A 17,513-nucleotide genomic window follows, 5' to 3' on the forward strand; every position below is an offset into this window, starting at 1 on the left:
GTCCTGGTTGCCGTCCCCTCTTGGCGATGCCATCTGCCATGGCCCTGCCTCTGTCCTTCCTTGCTCTAGTTAGGTGGCGATTGTTTGCTTTCGTGTCCGTCTCCATACCCATGGGAAGCTGCACAGGGTAGGGATTGTGAGTGTTCTATGTACCACTGAATACCTGGCTATGGCCTCTCACGTTCTTTGTGGGGTGAGCTGTTGTCATCCCAGGGACTGGAGTGTGGGCTGCCTTCTGGGTGCCGGGCATGTCCTGGGTACCTCAGGTCTGTTGTGGCTTTTGATCTTCTGTCAGTCCGTGGAAAAGGCAGTCTCAAATCCTCCCAGTTTTACAAATGCTGCCAGTCACTGGTGATGCCAAGTCCCACCCACAGCTTCTGCAGGGCAGCTCGGAGAGCTCAGATGCACACCTGGCCTGCTCCAGGTTGAACACATCCTGGTTTCCCAGCAAAGCTGGGACTCCCGGGTCAGGAGGAGGGGTTCTGCAATTTCCTGCCCTTTTTGTCATGTCTGGACCTTGTAGAGGGCAGAGCACAACCTGAGTGGACAGAGCGGTGAGGCTGACAGGGGCTGGGGGTTTAGCTGCTGTCTTTGGCTCTAGCCAGTGGTAGCCATGATGTTGGGTAGGCAGGCATTGCCTGTATGACAGCATGGTTGGCCCTGGAGACACACGTTCTGTGCTGGAGTGCTTCTCTGGCCGGAAAGCTCAGTACCTCATCCTATGAGATAGCAGGGCACTGCTCCAGTGAGCCTGAACCTGACCCCAAACTTCTCCCCACTGCTCCTGGGCCTGCAGAGTAATCCAGACAGGACCCAAGGCCTCTTCCCATGCAGCCTTCAGAGAGGTGGGCAGGCATGCCCTCCCCTCCCCTGCCCCCTCTCCTGCAGGGCCTCTGTTGTGCAGGCTGACTTGGGAAATACCGAAGAGGATGCAACCCGGCCCCTTCATCCCACAGCCTTGCCACTGGACATTCGGGTGATGGCAGCAGCTCCCAGCCCGTGCTGGGGGAGCGTCCTGAGGACTTCCAGTCCCCTCACCATGGCCACTTGCGGACTGAGCCAGAGCATCTCGGTGTAGACAAGCAGGGGTGACAGGCTTCATTTGCACATCCACCCCAGCGTTGAGGGAGAGTCTGAGACCGCAGGCACACTCAGTGGGAGAGAGCCGTGTGGTCGCTTAGCAGTGTCTGCGTGACTGTGGAAGTCAGAGGGCGACACGTGTGCCGCTTGCTCCTCCCCGGCACTCAGTGATGGGGCTCGAGGTGGAAGCTGAGATTGCTCTTGAGTCTTTTTGAGACTCTGCTTGCTGAGTCCTACAGCCACGTTCTGTCTCTTGAAGCGGCCAAGGGGTCGAATGCCCAGTCGGCGCCTACTCCATCCGTGGGACCGAGGCACATCCCGTGCAGGCCCTGGGCCGACGAGCTCAGACAAGGGACGCAGGGTGTGCCCTGGCAGCCGCCCTCGGGCCTGGCAGGGCTGCTGGGCCAGCTCCCAGCTGTCAGCTTCCCCCTCCTTGCAGGAGTGCGTGTCTTGTTGGGGCCTGCGATAGCAGCTCTGTGATACGAGCCACGCTTTGGTGCCCAGCTTTCAGTGGCCTTGTCTAGGCAGGCCGGCAGGGCTAAGCAGTGCCACCGTCTGCCCGACATCACCGACATTCTGGTTTACAACTGCTCACCTCCTACCTCTGCTCTTTCCGCCCCTCCCTTGCCCAGCCCATGAAGCCCCTGAAAGCCACGGCCACCACCTCGCAGCCCGTGCTCACCATCCAGCAGATCGAGACCATCTTCTACAAGATCCAGGACATCTACGAGATCCACAAGGAGTTCTACGACAACCTCTGCCCCAAGGTGCAGCAGTGGGACAGCCAGGTCACCATGGGCCACCTCTTCCAGAAGCTGGTGAGTCTCCTGTGGATGGGGGTCTTCACGCAGGGCTTCGGGAGCACGGCTCCTGTTGGCAGATGGCCCTGGGAGGGCATGGGGCAGCCTCAGCCCTCTGGGCCTCCTCCAAGGCCGGGCCATCACTGGGCAGGGGCTCCGGGCCACCCGTGGTGAAGCCCTGGGAGTGCCTCTAGAGGCAATGGAGTCTGGCCACGTGCGTGAGAGCTTCCAGGATAGCACTGTTCCTCTCTCCCTAGGGGCCAGCAAGGGGCCAGAGGCTCTTCTGTGGGATATCGGGTGCCCTGGCTCTCCATGGACAGAGAGGCTTGAGCCCAGCCAGGGGCCAAGGACTGCTCGCCAAGAGCTCGGGGCCCGCTGCCTCTGTTCAGTGAAGCAGTTGACAGGCGACTGTGCAGCTGGTGATCCTCTCCTGAGGTCCCCAGGGCAGGAAGACATCCCGGGGGTGGGGGGGAAGGTGTGAGGCTGAGTGAACAGCAGACTCCGTGCTCAGAAATGCTCTGGGAACTCTGGTTCCCGAGGCTTCCTGGCTCTGCCTCCAGCTCTGCCAGCCACTCCGGAGAACCCCCGGGCCAGACCTGCAGCGCCCTGCACGCCGCCCTCCACAGCCTCAGCTCAGCAGGCAGGAAGGAGCCTGGTGATGCTGTTCGCTCTGTGTGGACAGTTAGGGAGCAGGGAGCAGCACCGCTCTGTGCGAGGACAGGGTTCTGCTCTTCCTACCGAGGGCAGGGCTCTTGTTCCAACGCCCGCAGGGCCGCAAGCCCAGTGTGCACAAATCTGAGCTCAGCGCCTCTGCAGGGATCCGTTCTCCCTCCCGTCTCCATCGCAGCGCGTGGCTTGGTCTCATCCAGGGTTTCCTACTTCTCTCTACCTGCGCCAGTGCCCTCGTCTTGGCCACCGCCTACCCTCACCTGGACCCCTGCAGTGGCCTCATGAGTGGCTCCACCCCACCAACTCCTATAATAGTGGCAAGGGTCCTCAAAACCCCTGCCAGGGTGGGCATTAGTGCACCAGTTAAGATGCAACCTTGGGGGCTGGTATTGTGGCATAGTGGGTTAAGCTGCCACCTGCAGTGCTAGCATCCCACGTGGGTACTGGTTCGAGACCTGGCTGCCCCACTTCTGATCCAGCTCCCTGATAATGTGCCTGGGAATACAGTAGAAGATGGCCTAAGTGCTTCAGCCCATGCATCCAGGTAGGAGAACTTGCAGAAGCTTCTGGCTCCTGGCTTTGGCCTGGCACAGCCCCGGCCATTGCAACCTTTTGAGGAGTGAACCAGCGGATAGAAGATCTGTCTCTCTCTTTCTCTCTCCTTCTCTCTCTCTCTCTCTCTCTCTCTCTCTCTCTCTCTCTCTCTCTGTCACTCTGCCTTTGAAATAAGTAAAAATAAATCCTAAGACACACGCACACACACAACTTGGGATGCCTGCATCCCAGATCGGTATGGCTTTCAGGCCTGACTGTATTCCCGATTCCAGCTCCCTGCTCATGCACAACATGGGAGGCAGCAGCAAAGGCTCAAGTGCTTGGGTCCCTAAATTTGACCTGGCCCAGCCTCTGCTGTTGCGGGCCTTTGGGCTTGGAAGATCTTCTCTCTGTCTCTGTCTCTCTCTGCCTTTCAAGTAAGTGAAAATGAATAAATAATAAAGCTGTTATTAAACAAACAAGAAAACTTTTTGCCAGACCTTGCTTCTCCACCTTGCCTTGGCCCCTTCAGCAGCTCTGCCATGTGTTGGCTAAGGGCCAGGCCCCGAGGAATGGCTTGCAGGGCCCTTCCCACACCGGCCTCTGCCCACCCCATGCCCCTGACCCTGGACTTCCGTGCTCTGTTCACACTGCGGGGGCTTAACGGCCTCTGTATGCCTGTGGCTCCATCTCCCAAAAAGTCCTCTCCCTTCTTGTCAGGTTTATCCCAGACGGTTCTGAGAAGAAACCTCCCCAGGGGGTCTTTAGAAAGTTCATGGAAATGGGTATTATAAAAAAAACTAGGCATGAATTTCAAAAATGTTTGGACCCAAATAAGCTTGTCTTTTAAGTACAGTTTTCTGTGAACTTTTTGACGCACCCTCACAGCTGCCTGCCTCCACAAACCATAAACTCCAGGAGCACAAACCCTGTTTTCTTCTCATTAGGCCTCAGAACCAGCCCATGGTCAATACGTGACTGAATGAATGCCCCACGGGTGACTGTGACCACTGGGGACTTGGAAGAGCGTGGAGGGAGGCGTCATGGGCCTGAGATCCGTGCCCCGGGAGCTGTTAGTTCAGACCAGCCGCGTTGGGGTGGGCATTTGGCCCAGCGATTAAGATGCTGGTTAAGTGGTCAGTGTTGTGACACAGGGACCAAGGCTGTCTCTGCGATATTGGCATCTCATACCAGAGCACTGGTTCAAGTCCTGGCTTCCCTGCTTCCAATCCAGCTCCCTGCTAATGTGCCTGGGAAAGCAGCAGAGGATAGGATACCTACATGGACCTCTGGGGTCTTGGCTTCAGCCTGGCCCAGCCATTGTAGCCATTTGGGGAGTGAACCAGCCATGGAAGATATTCTCTCTCTCTCTCTCTCTCTCTCTATCTCTCTATCTCTCTATCTCTCTATCTGCCACTCTGCCTTTCAAATAAATTAGAGAAGATAAAAAGAAGCCGGTTAAGATGCCTGTGTCTTAGCAGAGTGCCTGGATTCAACATCTAGCTCCTGCCGATGTACAGTCTGGAAGGCGGCAGTGACGGCTCAAGTAATTGGGTTCCTGCCTCTCACATGGAAGAACTGGATTGAGTTCTGGACTCTCAGATCCAGCGCCTGGCCCAGGGCTGTTGCAGGCGTTTGGGGAGTGAGCCAATGGATGGGGGAGCTCTCACTCTCTCCATCTCTGTCTCTCTGTCTCTCCCTCTCTCAAATTTACAAAGATGGGTGTGCTTATTTTAAAGGAAGCCCAGTGGTGCTGTGGGTGCAGGCAGGGCTTCTAACCCAGCAGGGTCAGTTAGACTGGGACTGCGCGATTCGCCCAGCCTCCTGTCGCTCAGCTTCCTTGGTGGCAGGAATGAGAACACTCACAGTGTTTCCCTTGTTGGGAGTGTGTGAGGAGTGAGTGCCTACTTGGAAAGTACACAGAGCAGGGCCTGGAGCATCCTCAATTAGGAAACCCTTGGGAGTTAGCCGTTATCACGACTGTTACTGTTACTCTTATTATTAGGAAGAGACACCCTAGGAGGGATCGTTCCAAAGGAACCCACACTTCTGGTCCTGGCAGACCCCCAAAGCTTCCCCCAGTGTAGGGCCTGTGGGTACCCAAAAATCATTCCCCCGGTGCCAGGCGCCAGAGCTGGTAGGCCTTGGGGATGGCCTGTGTCTCCACGCTTGGCAGGGCCAGCAGGGACCAGAACACGGTGAAAAGGCTGTCCCTGTTTATCTCCCTTCCTGGTCTCAGCCCCACAGGCCTGGTCGTGACTTCGCTACCCACAGCCCTCTCCCCGAGCAGTGTGAACTGACGAAGGCCAAAGCTCGGGGGGAGCGGGGGCAGCCGGCATCAGGAGGCAGTTTGTTTTCAGCAGAAGTCTCTGGATATTGGATTATTCAGTACCGAGAGGAGGAATCAGCATCTCTGCTGTTTGCTTTATGAGATTGCTCCAGTGCCAGGCTGCTGTTTCCAAGCAACCCCACCTCCCAGTTAATGACCCTGGCGGGCGGGGTCTCAGGCCCTCTAACTTAGGGTGGCTGTGGCGATGGCAGCGCCTGGGATGCCTGGGGCCCCTGTGTTTAGGCCTCTGCACAGGTGGCCCCTGCCCCTGGCTCACAGAGGGAGGCGACCCAGCTGGGCATCCAGCTTTATCCTTCTCGTGGGGAAGGGACCAGGGGAGTCTTTTCCTGGAAGAGGAGTGTCAATGATTGGAATGTAGCTTAAGAAGCCACTGTCTGGTGTCCCCCATAACTTGGGGATACCAACAGGCCAGGATCCCCCCTGGAAAAAGACCCCACCTATTCCTGCCCCACCGCCAGAGGTTTGTTTCTGAGAAGTCCTGCCCCTCTGGGACTGAGACCTGCGCTACTCTGGGCTCAGCTTCTCCCCACGCTGCCCAGTTCTCAGTCCCCTCTCTGGCTTCCCTGACACTTCCTGGAGGGCCATGTCAGCCGGCCCCCTGCCCTTGGGGGAGCACAGTGTTCTGAGGTGGGCTCAGGGGCAGCCCATGCTCCCCAGTACCTGGTGGAAAGCAGAAGCTGAGCGAGCCCAGCAGAAGCCATAGCCACTTGTTCCTCCACTGGAACCCAGTGTAGACCAGAACATCTAAAGAATAAGGTAGCAAACGACTGTTTCCTCCGCTCCCAAGATGAGTAGGTGTTGAGCCCTGTACATGGCAAGACTTGCCTGGTTTAAAAAAGCAAGCGTTGCAGATACAGGTGAAGTCTCCCTTCTCTTGTTTGAAAGTTTTTATTGACTTCTATTTATTTGAAAGCCAGAGAGAGAGAAACAGAACTCCCATCCACTGGTTCACTCTCCACATGGCTGCTGTCTAGCAGGGGCTGGGCCAGGCTGAAGCCAGGAGCCGGAGCTCAGTCCCAAGTCTCCTAAGGGGTGGCAGGGCCCCAGGTACTTGAGCCGTCACCTGCTGCCAGCCAGGGTGTGAATTAGCAGGAAGTGGAGCCAGGACTCGAACCCATGGGCTCTGCTGTAGGACGCAGGTGTGCCAGTGGCATCTTTGTCACTACACTAAGTGCCTGCCCCCTCTTTCCTCTAAGCCAGTTACTGGCACACATTGTGTACCCTTCCAGAGGGAAATTTGTATATATTCCATGTCTTTTTTTTTTTTTTTTTGGCATTGCATGTCCACACAGATGTTTGTGTAGATCAGTTTTTTGCGGTTCAGTCAGCGTTCACTTTGAAACACGTTGGTGTTGCCACAGATCAACCTGGTTCTTTTACCTTAACCACGGTGTGTCTGGGTTCTGTATTTGTGAGCAGCAAGAAGGAGGCCATGCTCATGTCTCCTCCAGGACGGTGATGTCCAGTGGAAATCCATGGCAAGCCACATAAATAAATAATCGGAAAGTTTCTAAGTAGCCACATTTTAAAAAGTAAAAATAGGTAAATTTAATTTTAAGGATATATTTTATTAAAATACAAATATTATCCCAACAGGTAATCAGTATTTAAGAATCAGTGGAATGAAATTCACGTCCTCTTTTTCCTTCCCGAGTGTGGATTCCATACTTTCAGTGCAAGGGCTGCGTTCCGCCTGCTCATTAGCCGCACAGCCCGGGGCTGCTGTACTGGTCAGCATAACTCGATGGTTTGTAGGTAGTGGTGGCTTAGCTAAGCAGCGGACTAAGGCTGTGCCTGTCTCGCCCTGTATTAGTTACTGACAAATTGCTTTCTGAATAATTGCCCGAATTCACACCCCTACACATAGTCTGTGGCACAGCGGGTTAAACCACCTCCTGCAATGCCGGCATCCTATATGAGCACCTGTTCAAGTCTGGCTGCTCCATGTTCAATGTGGCTTTCTGCTGATCTGCCTGGGAAAGCAGCAGCAGATGGCCCAAGTACTTGGGCCCCAGCCATCCACATTGGAGACTCACATGGATTTCTGGGCTCCTGGTTTCCACCTGGCCCAGCTCTGATTATTGGGGTCATTTGGGGAGTGAACCAGTGGGTAGAAGATCTCTCTGTCTCTCTCTCTGTAACTCTGCCTTTCAAATAAATAAAATAAGTATTTTTAAATTAATTTATTTGAAAGGCAGAGTTACAGAGAATGAGGAAGGGAAAGGCAGAGAGGTGTTCTATCCTCTGGTTCACGCCTCAGATGGCCACAATGGCTAGAGCTGGGCTGGTCCAAAGCTAAGCACCACTTCTGGGTCTCCCACATGGATACAGGGGCTCAAGTACTTGGATCATCTACCACTGTTTTCCCTGGCTCATTAGCAGGGAGCTGGATCAGAAGTGTCCATGTGGGATGCCGGCACCACTGGCGGCAGCTTTACCCACTGTTTACCCACATTCTTTTTTTTTTTTTTTTTTTTTTTTTGACAGGCAGAGTGGATAGTGAGAGAGAGAGAGAGAGAAAGGTCTTCCTTTTTGCTGTTGGTTCACCCTCCAATGGCCGCTGCGGCCGGCGCATCGCGCTGATCCGAAGATAGGAGCCAGGTGCTTCTCCTGGTCTCCCATGCGGGTGCAGGGCCCAAGTACTTGGGCCATCCTCCACTGCACTCCCGGGCCATAGCAGAGAGTTGGCCTGGAAGAGGGGCAACCAGGACAGAATCCGGCGCCCCGACCGGGACTAGAACCCGGTGTGCCGGCGCCACAAGGCGGAGGATTAGCCTGTTAAGCCATGGCGCCGGCCTGTTTACCCACATTCTTGCCAACCTGTGATATCATTCGAATTTTAAATTGTGACCCTTCTGATCATAATGAAAGGGTCCCTCATTGTGATTTTTCATTTGAACTTCTGCCCTTTGTTCCCTTAGGAAGAAACGTGTGTGCACAGCCCACAAAAGGCTGTCCATATGTGTCTGAGGTTAGGAGTGAATGAACCTGGGCTTCTCCTTTTGCAGATGGGGGTGGGGTGGAGGATGGGACCTGCCTTGCCTCCCAGAGTTGGTGCAGCTCTGTGTGGCTGTAATACTGGCTGCCTGGAAAGCTTAGGGTTAGGTTCTGAGTGATGTGGACATGTATGGTTAGACATAGGAGCCTTGGCTCCCTGGAGGCTGGAGGAGGTAGGGATGGGGATCTAGAGGCTGAGGGACTATGGAAAGACAGCCCCTTTAAATGCTGTGCCCCACACTCACACAGCATGGGAGCAGGGGACTAAGCAGGCTGCACGTGCCCACCCCACTGGGCTCCCCTGCTCCAGGACGTGAAGGGGGTGTGAGGTGTTAAGGGCTTCAAACCCTGGAAGACCTTGCTGATGCTGGAGAAAGCCCCATGTTGTGATGCATTGAATTTCCTGCGTGCCAACAGAGCCCTTGCTTGCCCTGTTCTCCCCACCCCCATGCCCCCACTGCCAGTACCCCCGTGGTAACCTTATTGGCTGAGCCAGTTTCCATGGCAACTGTCAAGTTCAAAGGGATACTGTAAAGTGTTCATCCCTGCCTCTCGCTTCCTTCCCAGCTAGCCCTTTGGAGCTGAGTTGGAGGAACTGAACGATAAGGGAGCTCCAGGAGCTCTGGTTAAGCTTTCATCCATTCATTAATCCGCTCCCTACCCCACTCCCACCCTCCTCTCTCTCCCTTCTCTGCCTCCTCCCTGCAGGCCAGCCAGCTGGGTGTGTACAAAGCGTTTGTGGATAACTATAAAGTCGCTCTGGAGACAGCTGAGAAGTGCAGCCAGTCCAACAACCAGTTCCAGAAGATCTCAGAGGTAGGCAGTGCACCCCCCAGGCCAAGCACACACACGGGCACCCCAAGGACACGGGCTCTGGGAGTAGCTGTGCGCCTTCCCCAGCCTTGGGGTCCCTCCTGCCCAGCTTGCCACTCGGAGAAGTGGCCGTCCTGATGGGTGACACCGAGCCTGGCATTTGCTTTCTTGTACCTGACATTTTCCCTCTTCATATAAGAATATCAATTTGTTTGATTTTTTAAAAAAATTCTGTTTCAGGTTAGAGAGGGGGACAAGAGAAGCAATAAATAAAGAGGAGTGGCATTCTCCCCCTTCCCTTCTTGTTGTCCTTGGCTCCTATCCTGTAGAATGAAGGGCTTGGACTTGTCAAGCCCCTCTCAGATTTGCTCAATGAAAATCACCCAGATGCTGGTTAACATGGACTTTTCTAGGCGCCCTCACAGGAGCATCTGATTCAGGAAGCCTGGGGTGGGGCCCAGGAGTCTAATTTTTATTCCAGTGTTGTTGCAATAGACACTATTCTGCTCCTGTTAGTGTCCGAGGGAGGAATCTATTTTAGTGAGCTCCCAGGCGAGTTGCGTGATGAGAAGATTGGAGGATGTCAGGCTAGGCAGTCCTTTAAGAGCCTTGCCAACTCTGAGACTCCACCTTTTACCAACAGAGCAAGGGTCAGAGCCATGTATGTGGATAAAAATCCCTAGACCCTCTGCTGGGGACACACCTGTTCAGCCGGTGCCGCTAAGCCTTCCCCACGTGCGCTCTGCAGGGTGCAGGTGTGGTATCACCTGCCATTGGCATTTCTCTCCAGGAAGTGGCAGCGAGGGGGTGGTTGCTCCAGGATCCTTCAGGAACACAGCCCAGCTCACTCCTTTAGCAACAGGCCTCAGTGATACTCCTAAGCCAGTGGCCCTGCACAAAGAGCGCCCAGCTGCAGCTCAGGGCACTGAGCCTGCGTTTCTGGGAGGTGGGTGACTTGTTCAGTTTTGGAAGACCCCTGCCCTTGAGGCGCCTCTGGGCCCTTTGCTGTCCTGTGAGCTCTGACGCTGGAAAAGCTGGTGAGACACGGGACGGTTTGCCTGGGGTACATGTGTACCCCAGGAAGCAGTATGACAGTTGGGCAGATGCAGATGAAACTGTCAGATGGATTCCTAGTAAAAGCTGTGTTGGAAAATGTGGATTTGGACTTTAGTTAAAGGGACATGTGAATGCCTCCCTGGCAGGAATGGGAGCCACACGGACCCTCCCCACATGGAGGCAGAGCCTGCCTCTCCGACTCCAGGTGTAGAGAGCAGAGGGCTGAGCCCATTGTCTCCTTCCAAACCATGGACTGGCTGCGTCAGCCTGTTGCCTGGGAGGATGGAGCGAGGAGAGGGGAAGTCCTTCCACACAGTCTGCAAAGTGGGTGCTTCCCCTCACGGCTCCAGCCTGTGCCAAGAGCCAGCCGCACACCCCAGGCCTGTGTGCCGAGTCCAGAGTGGCCGTCAGGAGTGGGCACCTGGGGTCGTACGTGGGCCCCTCGTGGACTGGGCTGGCTGCCTGCTCTCTACACGTGGGCAGAAACCCCCAGGTCCAAGGAGCCTCCCCATGCCAGAGGACAGAGTTGGGCCCCTGGCCTTCCGCCAGGTGGCTTCTCATCCTGACTCACTCGGTGACGCCGTCGCTTCCTGCCAGCACTGCCACTTAATTACTGCAATTAGGCCCTTCTGCAGTATGAGTGACTTCATACCTCTAGGCTGCACTGGAGGGGGGTGTGGAGAAAAATTCCCTAAAGCCGGGAATCCAGGAGCCAGCCAGACACACAGCCTAGAGAAGCTGAGTAACCGCCCGCCCACCAACACACAGCCCGAGCTCAGTCCCTGGGGATTTTCTCTGTCTAGAAATGGCTTGAGACCAGAGTGGGGAGAGTGACGCCCCTGCTGCCTGGGCCTTCCCTCCCTCCCTCCTTGCCTGCGGGCAGCATCACCTGTGTGCCTGACCTTGACCTCACCTTGCCCCTTGCCTTTCCTGGACACGCCTCTTCAGGGCTCTGCTCAGCCTGCCAAGTGCCGGTTGCATTACAGCTCCCACTGCAGGCCACGCCATCCTGGTAGCCCAGGCTGGGGCTGGGCCCACTCCTGCAGGCACATAGAAGAGGTTTGGACCAGATAAGCCATTCCTGGAGTCTGACCCTCGCTGCCGGGTCGCTTGGCTCGTGGTCCCTGAGGGATTCAGCACTACCTCTCCCACAGTGTCCTCCCTGCAGCCCAGCACAGGCACTGGAGGAGGGGCCAGGGGCCGAGTGAGTCTCTCTCAACACGAGTGGGAGGTGTTCACCTGCCTGCTTCCCCTGAGGTGTGCAGGACCCCTCCTCCTTAAGTCATGGGTTGCTTGTGCCGCAGGGATCAGCTACACCTGGCATTTGTCCACTCAAGCCCTGTCCACCCTGGGCTGACGTATACGGATCCCTGGGGGGTTGGTGGGGCACGGGGTCACTGCTCCCTGTCTGGAGGGCCCTCGGGGTTGCTGGTGAGGGGCTTCAGGGTTGGGTCTGAAGAATTCCCGTTATCGAGGCACTGATTCTGGCACCTCCAGCCCCCCACCCCCATCTTGGAGCCTGTCCTTCCTGCCAGGCTCACGGGGCGGGTGGGGGGGGGGGACCGGCCAGTGATTCCTCTCCTCCCCTTGGCAGGAACTCAAAGTGAAAGGTCCCAAGGACTCCAAGGACAGCCACACGTCAGTCACCATGGAAGGTACTTGAGGGAATGGGCGGGATGACAGTCAACCTTCCTTTGTCTGGCTTTGTGGACTGCAGGCTGTGTGAGCGGGTGCCCTCCCTGCTCGCGTGTGTGTGTGTGTGTGCGCGCGCGCGTGTGTGTGCACGCGAGGAATCCAGCCTCTTGTCCCTAGGCAGCCGGCCAGCTACAAACGTGCTCCTCTGTAGGATGCCAGCGGGCTGCTCTTCCCTCCTCCCCTCCCCGCCCTCCTCCCTCCTCTCCACGCGCTGCGCCTCCCCTCCCCTCCCCCTTGCCGGAGGAGCACTCGGAAGCGGCTGCCTGATTCTGGAGGTTGTGCAGCAGCCGCCAGCGAGGTGGGCGAGTGGCTGGGCTGCCGAGGGGAGCCGGGGAGCCAGGAGCGATGGCTGCACGCTCCCGCTGCAGGGACACAGGCGGCCATGGAAATCCTCCTCATCATTCGCTTCTGCTGTAACTGCACCTATGGTAACCCTGGTTTCTCCCTGGGAGGTGCTGCGCCCTCCCACCTCTGGGAGCTGGCAGTGGGGGGCTTCAGTGTGGCCGTCAAGGTTTGGGGGCCGCAGGGGAGAGGGTGGGCAAGTGGCTGCACCTGTGTGCACTCCCATCGTGGCCAGCGCCATCCTGGGGCTGAACACGGGGGACCACCCCAGGAAGGGTGGCTTTGGAATAGGAAGGACCATGCGAGGAGGGTCCAGGTCCCCTGAGAGCCTGGGGAGGGGGGTGTTGGTGGGCCAGCGTGGGAGGCATGGAGTAACTTCCTGGAGAGAGAGTAGCAGGCTACACCTGCAGGCACGGTGGCCAGGGGCTGTTGGAGAGGGGCAGAGGGTCCGACTGCAGCCCTGGAATGAGAGGCACCTGCCTGGCTGCAGAGAGAAGTTGGGAGTTTCTTTGTTTCGGGAGAGGAGGGGAGGCTGGGCAGCAGGGTATTGTGTGCTGGGAACGCGTGCACGTGCCGCCTCCCCCAGGACAGCAGCCTGGAGAGCAGGGGACCTCCAGGGCTCCGAGGAGGTCTGTGTCCAGGCAGGAAGAGCGCGGAGCCCAGGTCTCTGCACTTAGCTCAGAGGGTGCTCAATGAAAGGCCGGAGGGAGAGGGGGCGTGGCAGGCTGCTGCTCTGTGAAGGTCACACGCCCACCGTGGGATGGAAAGGGCCGGAGCATCCTGCAGCTGCTGCTGCTGCAGGTCCCAGGACAGGGGGCAAACTGTCCGCTATGCTGGGGGGCCCAGGGGCTAGTGACTCCCCTCTGAGGCAAGAAGCACCTGAGGGGTGACCCGTGCAGCCTGTGGCAGGGCGTGGGGGGCAGGTGTTGCTTCCACACCAGCTGTTCCGGGCCCGTGTGTGTTGGAGAGGCAGGTGGCTGGTTTTAGGACCTTCCTCTTCCCTCCCACCAGGCGTTTTGTCTCTGCACCCTTCTCTGTCACTTCGCTTTCCTATCTCCGTGGTAACCTGGAGCTCCTTGTCGAAGGCTGAATGGATGGGGATGGGGGAGGTGGCCGTTTGCTGGGGAGAGGCTGAGGCGTCCTGGGTTCTCTCTCGGAGGCTGCTGTGCAGGACCCTCGTCCCCTCCCCTGCTGTCCTGTGTCGAGGCTGGCTCCTGGGAAAGCTGTTGTGTCCCCTGCCCCTTGTGTCTCAGCTTCTGGCCAGCTGGGGTCAAGAGGAGAACTGGACTTGAAGGTGGCCTGTGCAAGGATCGGAGGGGATGTGGTCTTTCTGGTCTGGCCCTAGAGCTGGTTAATAACCCTCTGCTCGGCCTCCCTTGGAAGCAGATGGGGCCCTCCCACGGCAGGCCTGGGACCCAGCGTTCAGGGCGAAGTCAGCTTCAGAGTGGGGAAGGAGGACTGGACCCACTGTCGCCCAGGCAGCGAGAGGCCAGCTCGCCTGCTCCGGCCAGTCTCTGAGAACACTTACACGGTTCACTGAGCTTCTCTGGGGCTTGTCCCATCCTAAGGAAGAGGACAGTCTCAGTCCAAACCCAGCTGCCACTTACAGCTTTGTGGTTGTGATCGAATTACCTTCTGTCTCTGCCTCAGTTTCCTCATCTGGAGAATGGGGCTGGTGAGCCCTGCTTCCCTTTGTAATCACAGGGAATAAAGCAGGTAAAGCAGTTAGCCAAGTGCTGCTGGGCAAGCAGCTGGCTCACATCAGCGACTGGACCGTTAGATGCTGCAGTTGTGGTCTGTAGAGGTCCTGGTCAGGGAAGGCTTCCTGGAGGAGGGAGACAGTAGGCATTGCAGCTTGGTGGGAAGTGGGTGCCACAGGAGTCAGGGACCAGGGGGCAGGAGTCCCTGGTGCGAGAGTAAGCTCCTCTCGCGGAGTTCCAAGGGGTAGCAGGGCTGCAGGGGCCGCGGGGAGCCGGCTCCCTGGGGCTGGTCTTCCTCCCCCATCTCCCTCCATCGCAGACTGTGGCCCCAGGGCCTCTCCCTCAATTGCTCCCTCCGGTCTTTGCTCCCAGCCGAGGCTGAGGCTGTAGGACTACTCCACAGCCCAGGTCAGGGAGACCTCTGAGGTGACTTCAGGCACATTAATAACTCTGAAACCCAGCCTGCTGTTGGTGCAGCCCTCTGAGCTGAGTTAGCACCTCTTTCCCCTGGGGCCCCAAGGAGAGCAGGAGCTGGCGGCGCAGAGTATGCTCCCCCCCCAACCCTAGCCCTACGCAGGGGTCTGAACAGCTGGTGCTTTCTTTGCAGTCTCTGGGGTCCTCATGCGTTATTTGCCCCTGGAGGTGGGCCAAGCCACAGGCCGGTGCCTGTACCTTAAACAGCTTCAGAAATGGGTCCCCCATGAGCTGCATGCTGGGCTCTGCTCACCCTGTCCCAGGACACCTCAAGCCTAGTCTTGCCCGTTCTGGCTCCCTTGGCCTGTGGGGAGGGTATCTAGAACCTGCTGGATGAGACAGGAGTATGGATAGGTCACGGGAAGTGCGTGTGCAGACAGCAGGGGTTGTCAGTCTGTACTGCCCGGCGTGGTCAGCGAGGGAGTCTGAGCAGGCGGCTGTAACTTGTAAGAGCCCCTGGGGGTACCGACGGGCGGCCAGGCAGACTGCAGCTAGGGCTGGTGGTGCGCTGCTGGGAGTGTGTCCTCCTCCTCTCCAGCAGATGGTCCCCCCAGGGGTCTGCTTCGCAGTGCACCATATTTCTATCTGGGACTTCAGGGGCTCTTTGGTTTGGGAACCAGCTCAGGCCTGAATGTCAGCTCTGGAATCTGGCGCAGCCTGGTCCTGTGGACACTCAGTTTGGGTCCTCCTTCTCAGAATGGCCTTCTGCCTCTTACGACTCCTATGGTCAGGGATCAAAGGTCATGACCCCATGGAGGGGCGTGCAGGTGCAGGGCCGAAGCTGAGTTGCCCCAGTTTGGAGGGGCGGGGCACAGCTGCCTGCAGGAGGCATGTTTGGAAAGGTCGACCTGCCAGCTGTTGCCTCCACCTGCCACTGTCCAGTCCCAGCAGTGCTCGCTTGGTGTCTGGGCTGTGGAGGGGGTGGTCTGCAAGGGCCTGGCTGAGCTTGCATTTTTTTCCAGCCTCTTTGGGGCTTCCATATGGGCCTGGATTCCTTCAGGAAATCTTTGCCACCTGCTTGAGAACAAAGCCTTTCCATGGCAGACTGGCCTGCAGCCTGTCCTGTTCTTCCTGGAGCAGGAGCAGGGTTTGCAGGAGTCTTTCTCATGGCGATGAGGCCAGCTATGTGGGTCAGGATGAAGCCTGTTGGTACCCAGCTGGCTGTGCCAAGCCTTGGGCTGGAGGAGTGAGAATGATGGGGTGTGCAAGAGCTGCTCTCTCTGGACAGACAGCCTGTCTCCTGCCCATGTTGGGGTCCCCAGTGTGCGGGACTCCTGGGGGTATGTCCGGGTGTACCTGTGGGTCAGACTAGGAGCTTCAGGAGAGCATCTTCTCTGAGCCAGTTCAAGCCCTGGGGGCAGCCTTCAAGAGGTCATGGCTGCTGGGCAGTGAGGCAAAGACCAGGTGAGGGGTGGCCTGGGTGGCTTTGGCTGCGTCCGCCTCTTCCTGTTGCTCGGCCGGACCTGGGAGTAGCCGAGTGGGCTTGCCGAGTAGCCCACATGGGCTCCCGACGGGGGCGTTGATGTGGAACAGCCAGGCAGCTCAGGGAGCAAGGCTGGTCTCAGGTCTCAGGCTGCTGGTGTTTGGTTGTCCTGACCCCTTCTCCCTGCCTCCCTCACCAGCTCTGCTCTACAAGCCCATCGACCGAGTCACTCGGAGCACCCTGGTCCTGCACGTGAGTGTCAAGACCCTGAGCGGCCCGGGAGGTGTTAGGAGTCCCGTGGAAACCTGAGCTCTGGCTGGAAGGGTGCTGGTGTCCCTGAGAGGGTCCCTGGGCCCCAGCTGCACCTGCCTGGCCTGCAGTAACCATGCCAACAGGACCAGGGCCTAAATATAGCTCGGCCACTGAGCTTGACATTTGGCCAGATGCTCTTCAGGAGGCAGGCACTTCTGCTTCCCCAGCCCCTGCCTCATGGTCTCCCGTGTCCTTGGAGCAGCTGCGGGGTGGGGGGAACGGTCTCTCCCAGCTGCTTGGCGAACAGAGGTGGCACTTGGCTCGCCAGGAAAGAGTTGTGATGTAGCAGGAGTGAAGGGCCACTGCCTCACCCACCCTGTGCCCTGACCCTGAGTTTTAGTTCAGATTTTGAAGGCGTGACCAGATTTGAGTGTGGGTCCCTGAGTGCCTGCTCTTCATATTGTTCTGGTAAGGATCGAGTTTACCCCAGTGTCCTCCCATGGAGCCCCATATCTGCGCCCCCAAACACACCACCCCCACACGCGGGTGTTCGGCAGAGCAGTTAAGGTTCCCCCTGGGATGCCTGCATCCCACATCAGAGTGCCTGGGTTGGAGTCTCAGCTGTGCTTCCTGCTAATGCGCACCCTGGGAGGCGGCACGTGATGGCTCAAGTATTCGGGTCCTTGCCACCCACATGGGCGACCTGGCTGGAGTTCCTGGCTCCTGGCTCCTGGCTTCAGCGCATCCTAGTTCTGGCTGTTACAGGCATCTGGGAAGTGAACCAGCAGATAGAAGATACTCATTCACTTTCTGCCGTTTTAATTAATTACTTAAAACGACATAACTAAATATAGCACCAACGCGCCACCCTCCCCCCTGCCCAGGACCTGCTGAAGCACACGCCTGTGGACCACCCAGACTACCCGCTGTTGCAGGATGCCCTCCGCATCTCCCAAAACTTCCTGTCTAGCATCAACGAGGACATCGACCCCCGCCGGACTGCAGTTACGACCCCCAAGGGGGAGGTGAGCCCGGGACCCAGCACAGCCTGATCTGACCCCTGTCCCTGCTGCCCCTAAAGCGTGGGCACCGCTGCTGAGAGCCCTGCTCACCGGGGCTGAGCTTAAAGGCCAGCGTCTCGTTCATCGTCGTCATAGTCCAGGGAGGCAGAAGAGGAAGCTGAGGCTTGGAGCATCCCCTGCAGGTCCGGTACAAGGTCTCAGCCATAAGTGTCGGACTGGATTCCGTCCCTGGGACTTTCTGGTGATAAACCCCATGCACTGTTCCCCACACCCGGGGAAGTCGGGCCTCTGGGTGCCTCATTAATG

General features: G+C 57.6%; 1 protein-coding gene across 2 annotated transcripts in view; it reads left to right on the forward strand.

Moving 5' to 3' along the window:
* Positions 1-17,513, forward strand: part of ABR (ABR activator of RhoGEF and GTPase) — a 135,018-nt gene that overhangs the window by 71,173 nt on the left and 46,332 nt on the right. For both annotated transcript variants that reach the window (XM_062175318.1, XM_062175319.1), the window contains 5 exons: positions 1,713-1,898; positions 9,139-9,246; positions 11,894-11,954; positions 16,133-16,185; positions 17,070-17,210. In XM_062175318.1, the coding sequence (XP_062031302.1) occupies positions 1,713-1,898; positions 9,139-9,246; positions 11,894-11,954; positions 16,133-16,185; positions 17,070-17,210 (549 nt within the window). The remainder of the gene's footprint in view (positions 1-1,712; positions 1,899-9,138; positions 9,247-11,893; positions 11,955-16,132; positions 16,186-17,069; positions 17,211-17,513) is intronic.

The sequence above is a fragment of the Lepus europaeus genome, chromosome 18 (assembly GCF_033115175.1).
Source record: "Lepus europaeus isolate LE1 chromosome 18, mLepTim1.pri, whole genome shotgun sequence".
Classification (NCBI taxonomy): domain Eukaryota; kingdom Metazoa; phylum Chordata; class Mammalia; order Lagomorpha; family Leporidae; genus Lepus; species Lepus europaeus.